The 24,505-nt window shown below is 41.1% G+C and overlaps 1 protein-coding gene across 4 annotated transcripts in view; it reads left to right on the plus strand.

Annotated features, from left to right (window-relative positions):
- ELF1 (E74 like ETS transcription factor 1) overlaps positions 1-24,505 on the plus strand; it is a 93,901-nt gene that overhangs the window by 63,396 nt on the left and 6,000 nt on the right. For all 4 annotated transcript variants that reach the window (XM_054191106.1, XM_054191114.1, XM_054191135.1 and 1 more), the window contains exons 4-8: positions 6,713-6,820; positions 7,439-7,603; positions 12,414-12,497; positions 15,572-15,764; positions 16,870-17,337. In XM_054191106.1, coding sequence (XP_054047081.1) covers positions 6,713-6,820; positions 7,439-7,603; positions 12,414-12,497; positions 15,572-15,764; positions 16,870-17,337 — 1,018 coding nt within the window. The remainder of the gene's footprint in view (positions 1-6,712; positions 6,821-7,438; positions 7,604-12,413; positions 12,498-15,571; positions 15,765-16,869; positions 17,338-24,505) is intronic.

Genomic DNA, 24,505 nt, shown 5'->3' on the forward strand with positions numbered 1-24,505 from the left:
ACATTATTTCAAGTTGAGACCCCTTGCCAACTATTCACTTGCTATTCATATTAATTATTCACACTGCAACTGGCATTTCCTCCGCGTGTTACTTAAGCACTGCTTAATGCGGCTGTGCAAATTTTTCATAGCAGATCGTTTTTATGAATCCATATTCACTGTAATATATTGTGTGTGAATTTTTACTTGCATATGAGTAATGGTGAAACTCCACTCTTGTGAATGCTCTTATTAACATTTTTTTTTTGTTGTTGTTGCTGGTCACATGAGAAGGGTTTGCAAATTGCTGCCAGAGACTGAAAATATGTAATCCTTGTAACCGATGGTGTCCAAGGGTTTCTGGGATACTTTGGAGGCAGACAAATACGGGTATTGTTCCCATCATCCATTGTAGTTCAAGCAGTCTGGTTTTCTGTAAAGGCAAAGTCCTTAGAAAACCAGAGCCGCCACTTTGCAGAGATTATTGTTGTGAAGGAGGTGTTAACTAGTTATCTGTTTCACACTCTCCATCCTGCTAGCTACTGTGCATGCTGTGGGTTTCCTTGGAAAGGAAAGTTGATGAGCCCAGGCCGGGCAGGGACCAGCACCACTGCCGAAAGCTCCTGCTCAGGATGCAAGGCGGGCAGTGGTGGCAGCTCAGCCCCTAGTTTCTGGCAGCCTGACTCAGGTGGGGCAGAATTCGGGGGCCTAGGGGTGCAAAGGCACCCCACAGGAGGTGAGGAGAGGACACTGGGGAAGGAGTACCCCCCCACCCCGTCACCTCCCTGCTCGCTTGAACTGCAAGGCTGCCGTGGAAGAGACCTAGTTCAAGCACGGCTTGCCTGTAGGCTGCCTCTGAAATGGGGCTGATCATAACTGAAATTTCCCACCTGCTCTATTTATTCAGCTGCTTTTTTTTTCTCCCCCTTCCCTTCTTTGAAGTTCCCTTCTTGATTTTTATTTTTTTTTCCATGGGGAGAGTTTGGTCTCAACAGCAAAATGGGTTGTTTTGCTCTTTGAAGTTTGTACCAGTCTTTTCAATCACTTCCATGTCATGCCTTTGAGAGAGGATCAGACTTTATAATAAAGACTATACTAATTCCACATTAAAATATTCGTAAGACTGAAGTTCACTGCAAAATGAAACTGAAATCGCCATCATTTGTGCAAAACGTTACTGAGAAATGGCTGCTTAACATGCATGATATGTTTTTTTTTTAAGTTACCAGTTTTTCAGTACTCTTCAATGACTCTGTCATACGTTAAGCTTGTCTTTTCTCCTAAGCTAACAGAAATTAGCAGTAGCTCTCCTGAAACTGAAGCAATTAGTTTTTAGGGATCTATCTGCAGAACGACAGATGCTGGTAGGTTTCTCCATCTATAGGATGTAGCTTCAGCCCTTCAAAACCACAGCTATCCCACGCTGGTGATTACTTACCTGAAATAGAAGTTGTACCATGCAGAAAACTGAGAACAGCATCTGTTTCACATGAAACCCTGCTGAAAGATGGCTAAAAACCAGCTTTTTAGTTATGTGAATGCTCACGCAGCAATTTTTTTTATAATGAATAGGCAGACCTGCCTTATCACCTTCCTCTTTAAAAGCACTTTTCCCTGGTAAAGCTGCAGTGGCAATTTATATGGTCAGTTTGTCGCCAATGTTATAGGATTTTAAATGATTAACCATCATGTAGTAAAGGGTGATTAACAAAATAAATTGGAGCATTTGGCTTTGAATTAAGCTTTATCTCTAAAGGGAATATTGAATTGTGGCGGGTTTGTTCTCTGAAAAATACAGGGTGTAATGTTTTGTGCAGAATAAATTCTAGGCCAACTTGTCAGGTGGTACAATTTGCTACACTTTATGTACCTTTTTAATGTGACTGACTATGGTTATAAGGTGCATAGGAAGGAGGAACTAATTGGATTATGTAACTTCCTGAAAACTTTTTTTTAATTAGTTAGTAATTTATTTTTTTTTTTTAACTTTGCTGTTTCTGGACAGTTTAATTTAGAAAAATAACAATTAATCAAACTCTGCCATTTTGTGGTTCACCTCTTCTGGAGTTGTCTTCATGGGATCAGGGAAGCGTCTGCACTTGAGACAGTTTGGGGGGATAAGTGAGGAGGGACAGAAAAATGGAGCTTAGATGCCCTGTGCCCTGGTCTGAATAGGGAGCATGGAAGTGTGCATTTTCACAGATTGATAGTGGTACTTAATAACCAGTTCACAAGTTATTTTAAAGCACTTCAAAGTTGGCTAACATTTGGCTTGTCCGTTTGGTGAAGCTCTAGCTTTCGTGGCACAAGCCAAGCTGGTCAGGTAGGAGAACGAAGGCAAAAAGCTGTTGGGTACCGAGTCCTGCAGAAACCCATCATTATCGGTGACCATTTATGATGCTTCAGAGAAATCCAAAGGAGTAGTTAGGTGGAAACTGAACTTCATAGTGTTAATCCGTGAGGATTTTGAGTTGATAAGATGCCAATTGTGTAAAAAAAAAAAAAAAATATATATACGGTTTCAGTTACTTTGCAAAGAAATTATTCACTGCTGCACATACCATCTGGTTAAAACTAGTGAGAGGTTTTTTGGTATGGCTCTCCAATGAGATAATTTTCTTTACAAATTGTAAAGCCTTATTTAAAAGAGAAAATGAAGGGTGATGTGTAGGTCTCCTGAAATACCTCTGTTCTTAAACTTGGTTTTCCAATGTCAGTTAACAATCAGCTCAGAGCTGGTACTAAAAAGCAATCGCTTACATTTAACTCTTCACTTACGTTTAGCTAGTCTGCAAAAGGGGGCTCTGTCCATGTTTAATGGATCTCTTTCTGCTTCTAGCAACTTTAGATTTCTTCCGACGTTATTTTGAGGCTCTGTGGTCCCTCTTTTTTGTCTATAGTAAAACCAGCAGTGAATTTAAACCCAGCTGTGACTAGCACAGCTCTTTGTCGTGGCCTGGACAAGGACTCGCATTGTCCACTCTCTGTAGCTGCCAGCCACCGAGGGAGCAACGGGAACAGGATGGGACCTCCAAAAGCGGTATAAAGCTTTCAAAAAACTCTAGGCAGGAGTAGGGAAAGCAGGACTTTGGACTGAGGTGGGGAGCTTCCAGCATGAGGCACAGTTTCTTTCTCCACCAGGTGAGAAGAGCAGAAAGGTGTGTTTGGGCAAGCCTTGCGTAAACGGGAAGCGCTGATTCATAGCGAACTTGGATTCGCAGTAACTAGGCTGTAATTGGCGTGCAGATAGAGAGGCTTATATTTGTGGCTTGCTCAGATAAACAAGAACTTGTAGAGTACCCTGGGAAAAAAATGAAGTTACTTTTGGGTGTGGTTTTCCCTTCCCCCCCTTCTATTTTTCTCTCCCCTCCTCCCCCTTTTTCCTTTTTTCTTCCTACCTTTTTTTCCTTTTTCTTCTCCCCCTCTTTTTTCCTTTTCCCTTTTTTCCTTCCCTCCTTTTCCTCCCCCCCCCCCCCCGCTTTTTTTCCTCTCTTTTTTTAACATTTCTAACTATTTAAGATAACATTTCAAATCTGGTGCTTCTCAGAGATTACTTTCCCCCCCCCCTTCTTTCAGCTCTGGCTTTGCCAAAGTGTAACAAATGAAGTATTTCATCCCAGTTCTTCTTAAATTTGTGAATGTATCATAACTGTTAGTGATTGGAATAGCTCTCTGCAACATCAGAACTAAAATAACAGACACCGACTTGTCTTTGGTAGTTGAGTTGGTTGTCTCCAAGCGCTGTCTCAAGTTCAGTGATGCATATTAGCGTCTTGCTGCTAGTGGGACAGAGACGTGGTTCTCCATCTCCTCTGTACAGTACCCCACATCTTGGTTGTGTTAGCTCTTGAGTTTTTGTAATTCAACTTGCTGACCCAGCAAAACCCAAAAAACTCATTTTGAGCCATTTTATAAAACGAAACTGTCTCGCTGCATGATCAAAAAAGCGCGAAGCCTGGCTTGTGTTAAGTGACAGGAATTTGGATCATGAACCAGGGGCAGAGATGGGAGGAAGAACCACGGCCCTTGTTTATTCAGCAACAGGGAAATATCAATTTGGCTCAAACCACCTTGTGAAGTCATCACCTAAGAAGAGGCTTGAAGGGTGTTAGCAAGGGCATTAATGTGGTTAAAAAATATTTTTGCCATTCTGTGTTTGTGGATGGACAGATAGCTGGCACTCTTTATGGTTTTTTGTGATCATCAGATTGTATTAATTTCTATGTTTACATTATTTATATGACTATTATAGGTTCCTTTTATTAGTCTTGGATATGGATGGTCGATTTTTAGCCACACAGTGTAACAGCATTGTAAAGCTGGCAACCTCTGCCTCGCTTGCCATTATTCAGAGTGAAGAATTCGCAGACCCTGCTCTGTCACCTCAGCTCCTGAAGCAAGCGGGAGGGTTTGCTCTTTGTACAGCTCTCGCTGACAAAAGAGCAAACAACGGCTGCTTCCTCCTCCCCGCCCATAGCACTGAGAACCAGGGGGTACTGCTGCAGCATAAACCAGCCCCGCTCAATGGCTTCGGCTGAGCTGGATCGTGGAGGGTTACCTTCCCATCCATTCAGACAATGTCAGAAGTGATGGCAGCTGCTTTGGCAGTGCTGTGTGCCTCTATTTAGGGTGACATCCTTACTGTGGTTGTTGTTATGCTGGTAGATGGTATGGGAAGTTCCCATCCAGATAAAACTTAGAACCAGAAGCGATCAGGTCAGCACTGCCAGGCCGAGTGTGAGCATGCCTGCAGACTCATGGGCTACGCTTGGTTCTGTCTTCTCCTCAGCTGGCCAGGCATTCCCTGGGGATGCTGTTCGGCTCTGGGCGTTGAGATATTCTGTGGCTGAGCTCCTGAGCCTGCAAGCTGCATGACAGAAGTGTCAGCGGTTTGCTGCCCTGACTCACTCTGTGGCTTCCCAAGCCAGGACCTTGGTCCATACTCACTACCTCCCCTTTTTTTTCATGCTATCCTCCCAAACTTTGTGTTTCTCATTTCTTAATCCTGTTGGGAGATATCAGCCAGAAGGTGAGGATCCTTAACGGCCTGAATGTCTGCGTAAGATGCAGGGTGAAGGGGGTCCTGTAGACAACAGGGTGAGTGGCTGTACAGGTCGGGGGTATCCAATGCTCATCTACTTTGTCTTAGCCTAAGCCTCTGACTCTTGGGGCATGGTAGGACTAAGGTCAAGAAAAAAATCCAGAAGGTAAGGAGGCTTCTCCTGAGCTCACGAGAGAACTGAGCAAAACATGGTGTGTTTTGCTCCTGAGCAAACACGGTGTGCTGCCTGTAAATCACAGCTGGGTGAAGGAGGTAAGGCTGATGCGTGAACATCTCCATTCATCTTTGCCCTCTCCTAATGATACGATTACTGAAGCTTTAAATATTTAGGGTGAAACTGGTTTTTTTTTGGTTGGTTGTTTTTTTAATTGTGGGATTGTTTAGTGCTAGTGAGCTGGGTGCTTTGTTGTTATAGTGATTTTTTTATTATTATTTTTTAAAGTATAGAAATTCTGGCATAAAGCTCTTGCTTTTACGCGAAGAAGAAATGTTCCAAGGTCATTGCATTGTGTTTTATGGTGCATTTGTGCCTGCTCTGTCCGTCAGTCTGTCTCCTTTTTGTGTGTGTGTGTATGTGACTGCCCCACCCAAAATTCCTCAAAGCTAAACAGGGAGAGAGGGCGAGAAGCTGACTCATTACCGGACTGAGAAAGTAACTGAGGTTCATCGGTATCCTAGGGAGGGGAATACTAATGCAGCCCTTTGGACCGCTCTGATAGATGCAAGTGAATTCCCCAACAGAGTTTCAAATTTGTGTCGAAGGATAAGGAAGCCTGGCCCGAGCATTTCCATACAACAAAGAGTAATTTCTAAAATAATGTGTTAAACAGTTCTAAAGGTTTACGGTACCAGGTACTGGAACTAATATCTAACTTATTTGTCATGCTACAATTATATTGAAAAAAATCCTCTGGTAAGGTACTCCTCCAGTCAAACCAATATTATCTTCTTGGACAGCTGTTATTTTGCAAAATGATATTTTACTAGATTTTTTTGTTTTATAGCCTCAGATGACCTTAATTATAAATTAACGCTCAAGAACTTTGTATTTGTCTGATCACCACCCTCCTGAGATTGATGACATATTGTCTAGTAGTCAAAACTTTTAAAAAAGTTTACCAGCCCTCTGCATTGCTTTTTCGTGTTTGACATTTGCTTTCCAATGTGTTCCTGCAGCCTGCACTGTTAGCCCTACCTGTAATCCCCATGGATTTGAATGGTTTAGGGTTCAGATCACATGCTCTCTAATGGAAGTTGAGGGATATTTTCTTGTCTGTCGTCCAGGCTAAATGACAGGATATTTTTGGTGAGCATCTCTTAATTACAGAACCCACTTCCTTTGGAACACCATCAGAAGATAGTGATATTTCTTAGAGTTCATGGGTGTTGTGTTTTGCTGCATATGCTTGATCAGCAAAGAGAGGAGTTAGAACAATGAGGGAGAAATACAGGGTTTGTGTTGTTTTTGTGGGACTTTTAGTACATACAATAAATAAATGAAACGATTGCAGTGTGCATTTTCCCCCCAGCTAACCTGTTACTAATGATCTAGTGGAAGACCGTGTTTACCACTTATTTTTTTTCTGCAAATGAAATAGGAATAAATATCATGTCAAGTTTTAAGTCTAGTTTGTAGCTTGTTAAGAATTAATTTTACTCTCTTGCTTTTAGTCGAAGCATCTTGTCATAATGGGGATGAAACAATGGAAACAATCGAGGCTGCTGAAGCACTTCTCAATATGGACTCCCCTGGTCCTATGTTGGATGAAAAAAGAATAAGTAAGTTTTTTGTGAAAGCAAATCCAATCTGTATTTGCCTTGTTTATTTGTGAAAGAAGGAGGGATTCAGTACAGCATGGTTGCATGGAATTGGTAAGATTATTTTGCTTCCAGGTAGCCTTTACATACATAGTTTGGGTATCAGAAGTGCAATGTTGCATGCAGTGAAGGATTTCATTGCTATGCCAGAGTTGAACAGGTAAGGAAGGAATCAGAAGTTACAGAGGGATGGTGTGAGTGAAGTCGGGTGGTTTATATTGCAGTGGTTTGTTTGTCTGATAGAGGATTAGTCTGTTTATGTTACCACGATAAAAGAATATACACTTATATCTGCAGATTGCCTTAAACATCAGTAAAAATGTGTGATCACCAAATAATCGTGCTTTTTGGGAGAGTGGGTTATATCATTAAATTGTTCTATTTTAATAGTGCTTCTGCTTGTGTAAAATCTTATCGGCACGTGTATTCCATTATGAACTAGTCATCTCTCCCATGAAGGTCTTGAGTGGCATAGTTTTATTTTATTCTATGTTTAAATTTTTGCTGTAAAAAAATAAATAGCCTTTTAGAAGTCCTTGTGGCTGTGTGAAAATATTACTATCGTCTCTTTCGCATAAGCAACTATGTTTGGTGCAAGTGAAGAGGATGATATGGTGCCTCCTATTACACATGTGTCCGTCACCCTTGATGGGATCCCTGAGGTGGTGGAAGTTCACCAAGCCCCAGACCCTTACGCTGAATCACCAGAGACTCCTGAATTTGAACAGCCAAAGAAGAAAAAAGGTAAGATGCTGCTGGAGATCAGTGGCGTGCAGTAGGAGAGCAGTGGGTGGGGTGCTCACCTCCCCTGTGGGTGTCTGGAACCATTCTGGGTGTCAGATCAAAACAACTGAGTGGGCTCAGCTAGAAATGCAGAGAAAGCGTTTTCTTACTGGGTAATGTGAGCACAGACACTGGTGCTCAGATACTAATGATGTTGAAGAGGTAGCAATGATGGCTTATCCCAAAGGAAACACGAATCTCTGCTTGTTCCTAGGTAAAGTTATACAAGTTATAGAGCTTTTGTTACTGTGAATCCTGAAGCACTTTAATTGGCTCTTACTTAGCTTCGACTAAAGATACTTGATCTGTTCAGAGTATGGGATGAGAATCAGGAGGGTTTTTAGCTTTTCTTAAATATAAATGGTTTAATTTTACTTTTTTAAGTACCTGTGTGCTATCATAAGTGTAAGTCCCATTTTCAGTAGATAACATTTACACAGTGTCCACCGAGGAATGTTCCGTTGGAGTCGGTGCTGCGCCAAAGAGTAATGAGGTGGTGTTAGCCAGACTTTCTGCTCCTGTTTTCTCACGCTGCTTCAGCGTGGACCCTACCAGAGGTCCTGAAGCTGATGTCTACAGTGGAAGGGAGTCATGCAGTGCAGGCAGATGTAAGGTGCCATTGCAACAAATTTAAAAAAAAAAAAAAAAAAAAAAAAAAGAAAAGAAAAATAAACCGAGAGTGCCGTATTTCTGGAACTAATCATAGGGCTGAGTCAGAGCACTATGACTTTGACAGGTTCTCCTGTGAAATAGAAGCCTTGCAGAACAGGTCTCCTGCTACCCTGCCATGCTCCTGCTGAATGAGAGAGTGCATTTTTACTGCTACTTTTGCTGCTGCTTCCAAATGTTGGGACTTGTTATCTGTCAGAGCGTATCAGCCTGTGGAGGTCTTGGGGAAGCCTCCTGAGCCCCGTGTGTGTCACAAGGTCTGGTAGGGAAGGGTGTGGGTCAGGAAGTCTCCGATTCCCCTAAGAAAGCTGAACTGAAACCGCTGTGGAGGAGAGCTTTACCAGCAGCTGCCCCGAGAGTGCTGCTGGGGAAACTACCGTGCGATGTGCACTACTGTAAGATAACCAACCGTAAGAGGATTTTAAACTGTTTTTTTGGTTTTGTTCTTTTCTTTTCTTCTTCTTTTTAATGTTGGCTGCTATCTGGGTCAAAACAAGGAGCCGCTGTCTGGCAGACATTTAACCTCTTTGGCTTGATGCTTTCATACCCTCTTCAGTGTTGTGTTTCTGCTTACTCCCACTCCTTCCTCCTCCCTAGACGTAGGTTAGAAAACCAGTTGCTTCACAGCAAATGCGTGTGCTTGTTTTTGACAGTTAACATCGGATAGAAAAAATACGAGAAAAGATGCATCAGCTTAGTGTTTCATTAACTACTCATTTTCAATGAAGTTGAGACTTCATGAGGTAGATGGTATGGTCTGAGTGCTGTTGAAGTGTTACTTCAAAATCTCCAGGGATTTGCAAGGCATTGGTGTACAACAGTTGCTGCAAAATGTTATTAATTTGTAGTGCACTTTAGGATGATGTGCAGTGTGTGGGTGGGGTTCTTTTGGGTTTGGGTTTTTTTTTGTTGTTGTTGGGTTTTTTTTAAGTGCAATCTGTTTTCCTTCCTTTGGTCAGTTTTATGGCACAGCAAAGGACCATTTTGCCCTATCCATACCACTTACGATTTTATAGGCTTCTAGCATATATAACCCATCAGCTACACTTACAGGGTTGCATTGTGCAGAGCTTTGGCAGCTAACTGAGCCAGAATGGCACTGCCATGTAGAGCTCCTCCAAGAAAATGTTCTCCAGAAGTGATGGAGTGATTTCACTTCCTTTCCTTGTGGGCCTTATTGCTGCAGCAGGAGAGCTGCATCCACCCATCTGCTCAACTCCAAACCTATGTTCAGCATGATGTTTGTACTTATGAATGTCTGAGCACTGAGCTGCCAAACTACAGATCAGAAAGACAGGAAAAACAAAGGGATGTCAGAGAAAGAAACTTGGAAATTTCCTATGCTAATACCTTCAGCCCTGTTTTTGCTATGGGAGGTGTGTGGCAGTAGGTGGTCACATAAGTTATACACACATTATTTTAAATAAAAACTACTGAAAACAGTGCAAGAAAATGTATTGAACTCTTTCTGGTGTGGTATAAATTTTTTAATCAGGATGAGCATCTCACTGTCTAAATATCACGTTAATTTGTAGCATGAATTTCTAACCTTAAGTGTTTTTGCAACCATGGAAATAGGAAAGTGGAAATACCAATTATAAATTTGGTTAGCTATACAAAATTATGATAGCCCCACATAAGGCCTAGCTCTGGCACATACTTCATCCTTCCTCTTTGTAAAATTCTCTCCTAAAAAGGAGTTTAGTGGTGCACTCTGAAAGGTAACAAATTCATGCTCTGTTGAACCAAAGGAGGAAGCGTGCTAATGCTTAATGTGCTTTCAGAAAATACCTTCTTTTAAACAAAGGAAACGTATCTTGTGTGTCTCTGATAACTGTGCTTTTGATGGTATCAGTGAGCGCCTGGAGATTATAGCTCACAGTGTAGTCTGAAACCATCATCTTAAGTATCTCTAGCGCAGATATAGAGCAGTAACATCAATACCTTTCCGTAAATGAGTTTCACATTCTTCACTGATTTCTAATTTTGGACGGATTTCAGGTAGAGACTTGTTCGAATAGGATGTCCTGAAGTAGTCTAGGATAAAGTAAGAGAGCCTCGAGTTGCTGTAGCAGTAGTATTCATATTTAGTAGTCTAGGCTATCCCTACTCAGAAGTGCACAAATTATATGTGATTGGTACTCACGTTTCTTGAAGTTGACCAGCAGAAGTTCAGTCATGACCTACTTGAACCCTTATCCACTTCACTTTATTTTAAGACTTGATCTCATTTGGACACAAGGTAATTAATGACATCAAAATAACACTCCCTGCTCCTTATTGGTATACATTCACGTTTCTACAAGAGGGGGTGAGCACCCAACAGAGTCTTGCCATGGCAAAACTCTAAGGGGAGCAAAGCACTTATCAAAGTTACCCTGAGGGATGACTTGTGCAGTAGAAACTCACCTATGACTGACTTCATTGAGACATTTTAGGGAAAACAGACATTTCTGCAACCAATAATGGTGAGTGGAACAAAGCTGCTAAAAATATACTCCAGTAGTTCTTTATCTTTTTGTATGATGTTACATGAAAAAGACAATATTGTAGGATTTCCTCCCTCCCATCTTCTTTCAAATCAAGGAAGACGTTACTGGCCAAGACGATGGCTGAACTTTGTGTCCCATCCTCAGTCATGAATCCTGTCTGAATGGAAGCAAGAAAATTACTAGAGTTTCCTCACTGTAGCGCTCTCAACTAGCTATCCCTCCTCCCCCATGCCCTGACAAAAAAAGAAAGAGAAAGAAAAAGGTCCAAAGGTGGGCTTAGCAAGACTGCTCATATCAAAAGGTGAGTGCTCAAGCCAGTGTTTCTTATGACTTCTTTATAGATACCTGGAAGTCTAGAATAAAGCAGACAGCGCTGGCTGGCACAGAGCATTTTTTTTCAGAGCTAGTGAAAAAACCCTCACTTTTACTCTGCAGCAGAGACATTTCCTTTCTAAAACAACCCCTAAAAACAAAACCAAAAGTGGAACATCATAGTGTATGGGATTGCACAGGTCTATTGGTCTTGCCTCCTTAGGACATAAACTCTTTGGAAATGCAATAAATAGAGAAAAAGAAAAATATTTTTCTTTAGATCTTTAATTATGACAATATGCTACTTGGACTAGAAATATGTTTCTCCGAGTCCTGTGTCTGCGTGGTCTATTCTGCCTCACAAAGGAGCAAAGGCAGTATGTGAATAATTTAGGTATTGTCAATGTACTAAGGGGTCACTGCAAAACCTGATAAGAGAAATGTTTAAGTTCTGAAGGTTTCTGATTAATTACATTACCTGTAAAAGCTGCTATTGCAGGGAATGAGAACTAGTAACGGAATAGTTTCAAGGTTTTATGTTGAAAAATACTTTAGCACGACTTATATTTTTTACTCCGCTTACGTTTAGGTAGTTGATTTCTCAACATTTTCAAATGAATGCTCTTCATTCTTGTCATCGGTTGTAACTAACTTCTTCCTTTCAGTCTTCCTCACCAGATAGAGCCACCATGCTTATGACTAAAAACTGGTGGTTTTTCGGAGCCCATTACTGGTTCTGCTGGTCTTAACAAACAAACAAGTGACTCTCCTTTACCTGTAGCCACTGTTGAGAAAGGTGTAGAAGACAGTAGGATTGAAAAATGTTTTCTTCACATGGCAGTGTAGTTTGCTGCTGTCAGTGAAGACTTCCAGTCTATTAAACAAGCGGACAATATTGTTTTATCCCCAAATTCCATTTTGGTGGTGAGCGAACAAGATAGTGCTCTGTATTTTATCTGGCTTTTCCTGTTTAAACTCGTGCCCACAGTTAATAGCTTATTCTTCTCATCTCGTATGTTTTAAGTGCTCTTAAGAGTACCTAAAAAGACATAGAAATTTCCAAGGTACATGGACTTCAGAAAAGTGAGCATAATCCTTACTGGAAGTACACTAAGAGCATGGGGGGTCTAATCCTGCTGTAGAAATTGAAAAAGTTCAGCATAGAACTGATCTCCTAACTTAGCAGAAATTGAATCCTCTCTGAATTGGGAAACAAATCTCTTCCCTTTTTAGGTCTTTGCTCTTTTTTATTTCCTTTTTTTTTAAGCTGCAGTTGACTTACTGGTGGTTTATTTCAGGGAAGAAGCCGAAACCATCTCGTCCTGAGTCCCCTACTACAACTCCAAACATATCTGTGAAAAAGAAAAACAAAGATGGAAAGGGTAAGTCAAAGAGTTGTCACTAAAATTTTTAAAAGGACGTTGTTTCTGAGTGACCTGTAAAAAGAAAAGCTTCACTGGTTCTCATGCGATGTAAAACTAGGTCTTATTGCTCAGGGGTGGTTAACATCTCATCTTAAGGCAAGGAAAAAAATAGCGCATGAGATTTCTTGGTGAAATACCCGGTTCCTAGGGAGAATAATGTATTTTTCACTTTAGTTGCAAGGGTTCTTGGAAACTTTTCAACCCCCTGCAGAAGCTGCTGCATTTTGAGTGAAGTCTTGGGGAGTGCTTTGCATTGTATTAGTGTTTCTTGGGCTGTGGTTATTTTGACAGATGATCTTTGAAAACTTTTTCCATCTGTGTGTGTCTAATTCTGCATGAGGGGCTAATCAAGGCTGCCAGTTGGCAGCAGGAAGTACCAAGCCGTGAATTTTGAGGAAAGTTATAACACAGCTTGAAGACTTGGGCAGAAAACTTGCATTTTCGATACTTCTTTCATTCCTCCTGTGATGAAAAGGAAGAAAGAAAATAAATACCACATAACTGATACAATAAATCATTTCCTCCAGACTGAACTGTTTAGTAGTGCTTGTCGGTTTTGTCAACAACTGGGTTGCTTTGCTGTTGGGTCCGGTGCCCACACCAGTGCTCGGGCTGGTGTTTGGGTGGCAGCCTGATGCCCCAGCCCTCACTGGGTTCTGCTGGGCTGGGTGGGAGCTGGAAATGAGCCCCCCCGGTGTCATCACGAGCGCCTGCACACATGTCTAGGGACTGATGTGCTAGCCTGCGTGGAGTCCTTGCCAGAACAGAAGTCCAGCCAAACCTGGAAGGTGGTGGCATAAGAATGTCAGGCTTTCTTGAAATCAGAAAAATCACTACACTGACAAATGAGGATGTTATGTTTTGGTTTTTTTTCTTCTGAAGAGGGATTTTCTGCAATAACAGAGAAAAAAAACCAAACTGTTGGCAAACAATAAATATTTAACAGGTTAATACCAGCAATTTTGAGTATGCGTTGTTGCCTCTTTTTTAAAAATTAAAACATGATTTTTAAGTAAAAATTAAAGAAAAGTATTAGAGGAACCTACAGGTAGTGCTCAAAGGAAATAACAAAAAATACTAAAGCAGCTAGCCACAGAATTGAAGGGTGGAAGAGTTTCCTTCTGATAGCAAGGATACGCTGTGTTTCACATTTGTCCATTGTTACAAAATTGCTAATTCAGAAGGAATTAAAAAGGAACTTGCTGCCCGAAGCCGCTGCCTGTTATGAAAAAAGCTACAACAGAAGCACATGTTTTGCATTTTGAGGAACATAGAATTGAAGTAAAAGGGATATTAATATAACTGGCCATGGCAGGGAAGCAGCTAGAAAATCATGAGAGTTGCCTGTGTCTCAGTATCCACAGTGTTCCCTTAAGGGGAACATGTATGCTAAAATAGCAAGCCCTCCATATAATTATTTGATGTGATGCATGAAGAAAACTCAGTTTTCTACATATTTCTTCTTATGCTGTGACTCGGAGGAGGTTAAAAATTCTGCCTGTGAGTAAAGCAGACATGGTTTTCGCAGACAGTCCTCTTCGCAGTGATTTTCAGTAGCTAAGCAGTGACAAATTTTCAGACTGCCTGGATGCAGCTGAGCATTTTTAGTCTAGACTACGACAAAAGCACCCGGGATTAGATGTTAAGTGGCTGGGAATGCTCTTACTCCTGGCTGACATGGTGTCTTGCCTAAGCAGTCTTAACCTTTGCCTTCGGGGTATCTGAAGGTGAACAGGCTGGCCGTTTTTATATAAGTTGGGAGACGTGTTGCAAAGGCAGTGTTTTTTCTCTAGGGATGCTCCCTTTTCAAGTTTCCACCTGCTGAAGGAACTGCTAACGTTTTGTACTGCCAGAGCTAGTGACTTTGCTGAATATTTGCAGAATGTAGATTGTAATGCAGTTGTACGGGAGTTTTAGTTTGTAAGTCACCTCCTCTTGTCGAAAAAAGTTCAGACTGGTGGTTATTAAAGTTGAAAAAAACGCCGGGTTAAACTGAAACTAACAAAAGAGATCCTGTTGCCTTCTGATGCACTGGGCATCATTTTTTGTGAAATTTAAGAAATCTGCACACGCTGTCCTTGCTGTGTTTTTGCAGGGCTGTTTGTGGGAGGTGATACTTTCGTACAAAAAGTTTTTTCTTCCTTTCTCAGACTAACAACGTATCACTAAGAAGCTTATGTGCAGCTTCAAGTGTCCAAAAGAACATCAGGCACCAAAAAAAACCTTATAAAAAGCAGGAAAAAGGGTTTAATTAGTGCTTTTCGAAAAAAGAATATGCAAATTTTGGAGCAGTTATAAGTATTCACAATCTATGATTTTAGTACTGTTTCTTTATATGTGGTAAACACCAAGCAGGTGTGATGGATTTCCATATACAAGTGTTTGTAAATTGCTTGTATGTAAGTTTTTTGTTTGGAAAATTAAATTTGAATGTTGTTTACCAGCAAGTGCAAGCGCTCACTGGATTTAAAAAAAAATATCTTTTTCTGAATTTTACTCTTGAAGGTTTGCCTACCTCAGCACATGCCACTGATCGCCCCATATAAATCTAATTGTTAAAAGGATTTTGTTTAGCCTTTTAAAGGATTATAACACTCATCTCAGTTCAGCAAAGTGTTTAAGCAAGGGCTTTATTTCCGGCATTTTCAGAGAATGGACCTGAACATGTTCCTATTCGAGGCAAAGCAATAGTGACGGCTTTTGTAACTGGATTAGGCTGGAGGGAAGTGTCCCCATAGGTGACTAACACTGTCTAACATTGGTGGTTGGATCGGGGTGACCGTAGGTTGACTGGTACCTGATTCCGTGGGTTACAGACAGTGGCAGGGGTGTTTGGGCACCCAGATTATAGTAACTAAGAGTCCCTTCCTGTGCCCTTCCATCACTATTTCCTAGTCTTGATGATCTATTACAGTGTATTTGTAACAAAACCAGCTTCTTAATTTTTAGATTATTTACATCGTTAATAAAATGTGGTCAACTAATGTTTTTTTTTTTTTCTTTTTCTGTGTCCTGAAATACTTTTATTTTAGGAAATACAATTTATCTCTGGGAGTTCTTACTAGCACTGCTCCAGGACAAAGCTACGTGTCCTAAATATATCAAATGGACTCAAAGAGAGAAGGGCATTTTCAAACTGGTAGATTCCAAGGCTGTGTCCAGGTTATGGGGAAAACACAAAAACAAACCTGACATGAATTACGAAACAATGGGTAGAGCTCTCAGGTATGTGCATTTTTAATAATAGACTGGTATTGTTGCCTTAGTGTTTGCATGCATTAACTGCCTCATCTAATTCGTGTGACAACAGAAAAGAGTTAATACTCTATCCATTCGGGAAATTAAGTTATTTCAGCAAAATAAATTAGCTAAGTAAGAGAAACCCTTACTAACCTCAACCCCAAATCAGTCACCTTCAGTCTCAGCTCAGACATTTTCAGTACCGCTGCAAAAACTGCATCTTCACAGTCAGCCAGACGATGTAAGAGACTGAAGATTCCAAGTGGGGCAAGCCTTTTACATAAAATTTGAACTCTTTTCTCCAAAAAAATCCTAAATTCAGGGGTATTAATGAAATCATTTCTACTTGTTGCAAATGATCCCATTTCCAGTGAAAAATATAGTTTTAGAATTAAGGTCTGGTGGCTCTTCTCTGAACTTGCGTGTACAGACATTTTTAAAGCATCTTATCACGTGCCTCTGCCTACCAGGCTGGGATTTTTCTCATACATAAAAGACTACATAATATGCAGACATCCACAACGTTTCGGTCTTACCTGCTGATTGATAATTGTCCAACTGAGCAGCTGTGCATTTCTTTTTATTTCCCTTCACCCCTCACTTCAGTGTGTGTCATTTCAAAGTGCCATATAATTCGTAAATGTAGCAGTAGTAGCGCTCTCCTGTCCTATTCCCTTTGCTTTGTTGTAGCTAAAATGTCTGCCTTTGCTTACTCGTTACCATAAATTCAGGTAACTGAAAGAACTGTATGAGTCAAGAGGAGGATTACAAGTTTCATGCAACTTTTAAAGAGTATGAGTTGATAGCAGAGCTGCCAAGTCACGGAGTTCTTCTCTTCTCCTCAGAGTTATCTGAAGTTGAAATTAAAAGGTGACAAGAAATACCAGTAAAAGAAAGTTGTTTGTGATAAAAATACGCTACTAAACTGGCTGCTCCTTTATAATGAAGAACCTAGGCACTTAAAATGTCGTTTACTTGTTACTGCTGGTCTTATTTTCTGGGGGGTTTGGTGCCTTTTTTGTGTTTGTTTTTGTTTGGGTTTTTTGGTCAAAAAACACTTTGTAACTTGATGTGTGTACACTTTAAACAGATACTATTACCAAAGAGGAATACTGGCTAAAGTAGAAGGTCAGCGCCTAGTATATCAATTTAAAGAAATGCCAAAAGATCTCGTCTACATAGATGATGAAGATGCGAGCCCTAGCACTGAACCCTCAGATTCAACTCTGCTCTCAACTCCTGTGGCCAATAGAAACCAGTCAAGCAGATCTAGAGCGTCTGCAAACGCGGGAACAAAGGGAGGATCGACCACAGTGCTAAAAACAGGAAACTCAAAGCCTGCTAAGCTGAAGGAGCACGTAGAGGTTGTACAGCAGCAGACACCTGGCTTGACTTCAGAAGTTTTGAGGACAATGCAATCTCCGCAGCCAGTACATCCCACTCAGCTTTTTCGGACAGTTCATGTAATGCAGCCATTGCAGTCCCTCACAGAAGGACATGCTGCTGTAGCCAGTAATGTTTCGGATGAAACGTTAAATCCCTCAGTTCAGAATATAAGGTAAGAAAATGTACGGAAAATAAATGTGTGAATAATAATAAATGCCCTGGATGATGGCCAGATAGACTAGATTCTTTGTTGTGCTTCCAAAAAACGCTCGTCTCCCAGCTTGGTTGAAGCGAAACGTTGTCTTTGTGGCTGATCCTAGGAATTGGGAGGTATTACAGCATACTGCGACGTGTACACTCATAAATGCTCTGCCTTTGGTGGAGGGAAGCGCATTTTTCCTCTGGTATTAGGCCTGATGCAAGTCCTTTAGAGAGGAAAAATACCTAACTTCCCTTTCAAATTGGTATCGTCAGTTCTGAACCACAGCAGAGGCAGTAATTTCATGGCTCTGCTTTTTCACTGACTGTTTGGTGTCTTCACTTTTGAATTATACATGGTGTGTCTGTATGACCCCTTCAAAAAGATTTTCCTTCTTGCTTCTTAATTTTTCTTCCTATGAATTTTTTGTCATCTCTTTCATCTTTTGTATTGTCCCGAGTTACAACAAGGGAAAGCTCGGTGTTATGCTAGCATGTTGCTGCAGTTACAAGAGCATGTTCTTTTGATTTCAGAAAACAATTAACAGAATAATCTCGTGGGAGCTGGGTATCTGCAGACTATTTTGGGAGATAGTCATGCTTCCGTGCTTAATTTGTCAGTCAACTGGCTAATGCTACACAGGGTTTAAGCATCATGACTCTTTTGCACTTACTCGTTAGCAGCAGCACCCTAATTGAAGAAGCTTTAAAAACAATTATTTAAGCCTGGTTTTACCGTAGCCTGAGGGCGTCCCCTGATGGAGCTTGTGCATCTCCACTGACTACAAAAGACCAAAACCAAATTTACGTTCTTGTAATCTAGGTTCCTCACAGGAACGTCAGAGTTGTATATTGTGATTCAGGACCTTAAAGCTATTTCAGGATATAATTCAGAAGCTGCACATTCTTAATGAATTATGAGCATCGCATTTTTTTGAGATTTGTTCTGTTAACATCACCATTATAATGGGTATAACTTTGTGCTGCAAAATGGCAATAATGTTATTTCCTACTACCTCCTTCTATTCTTTCCTTTGAAAATTACATCCAGAGCCACCAATAGATTTGGAATGGTGCTGACTATCTGGGGTTGACCACACAATTTTGTCAGAAAGTAATGAGACCAAATAATTTCTTTGTTTCCAAAGAATAAGTTTTGCCCTCTCATCTCTGCTACGAGGGGGATGCTGTAAAAGGTAGTTGGTTATTAAAACTCCACTTACATAAAAGGAAAGTCCAGAACAGCAGTAAGAAATTTTTCAGAACAACTGAAAGAACGACTGAAACTGTTTAGATCAGCCTCTGGTGACTGATACAATAGAATCAGTAAGAAACGCTTTAGGAGATAACTGAGTAGTTGAGGAAGCTGAAGATTTATATACAGGAAATGACAAACGCAGACTGCAGCTTCAATCAAGAAAAAAAGTTATATTATCTTTTCTTTACTTGGGGTACAAAACCCCCGAACTTTAAAATTATCCCTAGTCTTCCTAGTTTGAATCCTGCTTTTTTTAAAGTTTCCCTTAAAGGTTATGAAATGTTTTCATTCACGCTGCAACATGAAAAATTCACACGGAAAAGAGAAATTCATTGGTTAGTAAAGGCTGCAAGGGAATAAATACATGGGACCATGAAAGCAGAAGTATTTTTCATAGTTACTGGTAGGCACTGTAAAATAAAATGGAAAGAGTTACCATTTTTAAGTAGACAATATCTGTTTTCATTTGTCTTTTAATTTTGAAATGCGTTATTTGAAATGCAATTGAGTTTTGTTTATTGTTCTAACCAACTAGAATTAGTTCAAGATGCAGATAGGGGAGGGAAGGATTATATTTGATCGGAAGTTTACTGAAAGATAATTATGAAGAATTTGACACCACCACCCCCCACCCCCCCACACCCGCCCCCGAGGAAAAGAACCGGTTTTGGAATGAATTTAGAAAATTAATAGGAGTCTGCATCAAGGTGATGTCTTGTCAGTTTTTAAAGCTTAGGCATGAAGCTACTCTGAAATCAATGCTATGATTTCAGAGTTGATGAAGGATTTAATTACGTGTAGAAATTGACTGGGGCAATATAGTGAAAGGAAACAAGTACAGACATAATTGAAGCTATACAGTATCATTTAACTCAGTAGAATAATGCTATTAAACATTAATAGGGGGAAAGATCTGCAATTTGCAGAGTTAAATAGCTCTAGTCTTAGACCTACACTAGATTATATATCAAAACCAATAACTATAGTATAGATGGTATAAAAAATGGTAATAAACAGAAGTATCTGTAAGACCTAATAAGGCAGGCAGGCAAGAAGTCCAGGCGAACATTTGGGAAGTTTCTCAGTGACATTATGACATCCAATTATTGCATTATGGCATTTCACAATCAGACTTTGGGCAATAAGCTAAGGGGAAAAAAGTAGTAGAGATGATAGATGTGTAAGTTCCAAGGAAGTAAAAGCCTTAAAGCCATAGAGTTCTGTATTGCATTGGTTCTAATCCCGTGTTTGGAACTTAAAACATTATTACACGAAGTCTTCAATTGCACTTCCCTTAGCCAGGATGACAAAGTGTCTCAGATGAAGGGGGGGGAAAAAAAAAAAAAGACCCATCGGATCTTTTCAGTATAGTATGTAATTACTGAATGGTATAGAGGCACTGCTAATTAAGAAAGAATGTACTGAGGTGTCTGAGCAGTTAGAGTGAAAATAAAAAACACAACCCAGATTTTATGTGCCAGTCTGCAGACCAAGGTGGTGATGAGTCCTGTGCAGTATGGAACGGGCAGTGACTCTCAAAATACAGTTTATGACAGATACTTTTCTGCTCAGTTTCAAAATGCAGACTTAAAATAGTTCTGTGAGGTAGAAGGACACATGGAATATTTTTTTGAGCATATGTTTTAGGTCTTGTTTTATAATAAGGCTAAAACAAAGGAACTGGATTTTGGGTTTGCTTGTTCAAGCAGCCATAAATCTGTAGCAGCTGAACGTGTTTGTGTACACAGTCTGAATTGCTGCAGTGGGGTTTGCATAAGGGATGAAATAAGTGGTCTACATGATTTGAAAATGTACAGCACGTACAATTGCCATTATAGAGTAAGAGCTGACAAACCTTCTGATGTATGCACACTCTCTGCGGGATTGTGGCTGGAGTCACTTTATAGCCGTTTTACAAGGAAGCATGAGGACAAATAGCAACATTGCTTGCCAGTTTCTCTTCAGAGGTTGGAGCATGTAGATAGTCAAAGTCATTCTGGAGTCAGGGCAACCAGGGTTTGGGAATGATCCTCAGAAGTTTTTCTGATGCATATTGGTTAGTGGTTGGGCTCTGCCTTTAAGCATGAACATCTTGGACCCATCTAATTTATCTTGACGCAATGTAGCTTCTAAAGTTTCGTTAATATAAATGTTCTCCGGTCTTCTTCACGGAAATAAGTGTTCTTCTCTCTGCAGCGATTTGCTTCTGTTGTGTTGTGAGAAGAAAAAGATTTATATGATTAACCACATGCTATAGAGAAAACATTGAGGATTTTTCAGGTCAAAACAACTGCCTTCTTGACACTTAACCATATCCTTCATAGCAGAAGTCTGAACATGCATCTTCTCTGCTAAGAAATTTGGAAAAGAATCATATTTCAGTGGTGCCCAGTGACAGGACAAGAGGTAATGGGCACAAACTTGAACCTAGGAAGTTCCATTTAATGTGAGGAGGAACTTCTTTACTTTGAGGGTGGCAGAGCACTGGAACAGGCTGCCCAGAGAGGTGGTGGAGTCTCCGCCTCTGGAGGCATTCAAAACCCACCTGGATGCGTTCCTGTGCAACCTGCTGTAGGTGACCCTGCTCTGGCAGGGGGCTTGGACTAGATGATCTCCAGAGGTCCCTTCCAACCCTACCATTCTGTGATTCTGTGTAATGTGATGAAGGGCTCGTGTCACCATCCTCCCCTGCGCTAGGTGGCATTGCCTGGTAAAGCCTACTCCTAGAGCATTGCTGGGAGTGTGTGTGGCAGCCATTCCCCAAGGCCTTTTTGTGTTTCTCAAAGAAAGGGACAGTGAAAATCAGGGGTTGGCTCTTTGCAGGAGACAGGCAGTGGCTTCATTTATAGCTGCACAAAGCTCTTGTAGAGTTTTTGTGCACTTTTGAGGGGAGGGTAGTGTCGTACTCCAAAGTGGAAAGGTCTTGTCTTTCTGGATGGCTTCTAAGGGGCTTTTTATACAAGTTCTGGTGCTGCTGTATGCAGGAGACAAGAAGTGGTCAGGGGAATATGGCTCTTCTTCGTCGCTAGTGGTTAAACGAAAAGGCGATGATGTGGTGCTAACCCAAGCTGGGAAACGGGGCAGGAGTGGGGTCAGGTCACGTAAACTGGGTTTGGTGGACCAGGGAAGACATCTAGTATCACCAGTGGGAATATTTGGAATTGCAAACTCACTGCTGTTCTGCAGATCTAATCACTCTGGCTTGGTGGATGCAAGGACAGTTACTGCAGTCTCCAGTCGTGTAACTGGGAGCTGAATTTGGCACCACATGTTTCCAGTGATAGGACAAAAATAAAAATGCCTCTCTGGATGAGATGATTTATTTCTCACTTTTTCCGATGAGCCAGCTTTTTTAAGGAAGAAAAAAAAATAAGTGTTTGATTTTAGTGCTTGTAAAATTGTTCTGTTTAAACTAGAATAACTGATACAGGTTAACCAGAATACCTGGTTTATTGGAGTAATTGTGTTTTAGCTTGGAATTCAGAGGCACTGAAGTAGGCCTTGGATTCAGCTCCATGCTCCTCGAGTCATTCTGAGCATAAAGGGCATCCCTTCTGTTGCTCTAGAAAGTGTACATTTCATGTAAGGTTAGGGACTTACCTTGTTGTGGAGAATCTAGGACATCATACAGGGCTCTAAGGTGCCTGCATTGGGGCAATTAAATTGCTCCCTTAAATGATTAGGGCTGCAGGTAGAGACATGCCTTTTCATTTACCTTTAATCTAGAGTAGTAGTGATTCAAGGTGGAGTGTCTTCTGGATGGAGTCAAAAGAGGTTCTCATGTTACTAATGGTTCAGAGAAGACCATATTGTGAGTAATTTAAAATTTCATGTCTCTGTTTCTTCTTGACTGTACGGGACATAGCCGAGTCTTCCAGCTGGCAGCTCTGTATACCAAGAAACTTGCAATTAGCTGACTACTGACAGATCCTGTGTAATGCTTTAGTGGACTTAAGGTTTCAAACACGATATTTCTATCAAAATTCAGTTTATTTTTACTTTTCTGTATTTTCAAGTTGTTGTTTTTATAGCATGGACAGAGAATGTTAGAAGACCAGTATCGTGACTCTGTTCTGTAGCTGGGGTCCACAGGGGACCAGTGGGATATGCTCTGCGTGTTCCCTTCTGAACCAGAGAACTGCTACATGATGAATCAGCCACAGCTTTCAGCTTGACCTTTTTCCAGCTTTTGGGGTAGAAAATGTTGCAATAATGCATCCTGAAGGTGACACAAGCGTGGACCACAGTGGCAAGATCCTTGTTCAAGAGGAGAAGGAAGTAGCTGAAAGTGAATCATGTTTTTTCTGGGCATGAGCATTCTGTGTGAGAACAATGATAAAGCCAACAATATGCTAACACAAGGGATTGTCCCAATAAGCAGAGGGAATTACCTTTGAAAGTCATGTCTACCCCAAGCAAACATATACGCTTTCTGCTATTGTTCCATAATCTGTTTCGGTGTCCAGGCTGTGATGTATTGGTGGTCTGACTGCAGCTACGCTGATGCTGAAAAACAGACAGATTTGGCTAGCCTGAGTTTATCAACTCTGAAAATGTGATTACAGCTGCTATTTCAAATGAAGTGTCTTCATCTTGTGCCATGTATAGACGTTAGCTTGTGTAAGTTCTGCAGTGAATGTCGCTGTTATGTTCTGTAATCATACTTTTACACCCTATCTATATTGGTTTTACTCAAGCTTGCATAACCACAGAGACACAGGGAGGCAGTCTGGGACCGTCCTGCTGAGATTTTGCATTGACCATCTGCTTTCAGTCTTTTTTCCCTGAGTAAGAATGAGTGTCAGATCTGCATGATATCAACTAATGTTGTGGCCCATCACTCCTCTGCCATTGCTATAGGTATCACAGAATCACAGAATCTTCAGAGTTGGAAGGGACCTCTAGAGGTCACCTAGTCCAACTCCCCTGCTAGAGCAGGATTGCCTAAAGCACATCCCTCAGGGCTGCATCCAGGCGGGTCTTGAAAGTCTCCAGAGAAGGGGACTCCACAACTTCCCTGGGCAGCCTGTTCCAGTGCTCTGCCACCCTCACCGTAAAGAAGTTTTTTCTCATATTTGATTGGAACTTCCTATGTTCCCGCTTGTGCCCGTTACCCCTCGTCCTGTTACTGGGAACCACTGAAAAGAGTCTGGCTCCATCCTCCTTCAACCCACCCTTTAGATACTTGTATGCCAAATAAGGTCAATAGGGACAATTTCTATCAGAGCAAAGACTTTGGTTGTAACCAGATGTTTTGATTGGATTTTCCTGCAGCTGAGAAGACCTTTTCTTCAGCCCATTTCTGATTTAATTTCTGTGGTAGGTAGGAAGAAGGTTGCTTACGGCAGAAGGGACTTCAGAGTCTTCTAGAAATGTCAGTTTTGTTTCTGCGCAATGACAAACTATCCACAGGAGTTCTCTTTACGTGTCTTTGCCACTGTCGAAAGAGGTGGGGTTTCTGCATGTCTCTGTTAGTAGCAAAGTTTCTGATTTTTAATTCAGGCGAGTGTGCAGTTTTGAAAAATTCTGGAAAGAAGACTGTAAGACTGTGTTGGGTCAGTAAAAAGGACGCTAGACTTGAGAGTTAAGTCCTCTGTCTCTTTCCTTTAGAGATTATCTTAACCTCTGTAAGAGATTATCTTGTCTAGGCAAAGAGCTAGACAAGAACAGGCAAGTTCTGCCTTACCTTTGGAGGAGACGGTGTTCAGGCTGGGCATGAAGGCATCAAGTGCATTTCTACCTCATGTGGGCATCTCCCCCTAGACTGCTTAGCAGCTCCTGTCTGCGTGGCTTGTGCTGTAAAAGGGCCAGTGGCCATGACAGTGATACGCTGGGGTGCAGTATCAACAAGATTGTTGGCGACTGTGAGGATGATGTACACGAG

This window comes from Rissa tridactyla, chromosome 1 (assembly GCF_028500815.1).
Source record: "Rissa tridactyla isolate bRisTri1 chromosome 1, bRisTri1.patW.cur.20221130, whole genome shotgun sequence".
NCBI classification, from domain to species: domain Eukaryota; kingdom Metazoa; phylum Chordata; class Aves; order Charadriiformes; family Laridae; genus Rissa; species Rissa tridactyla.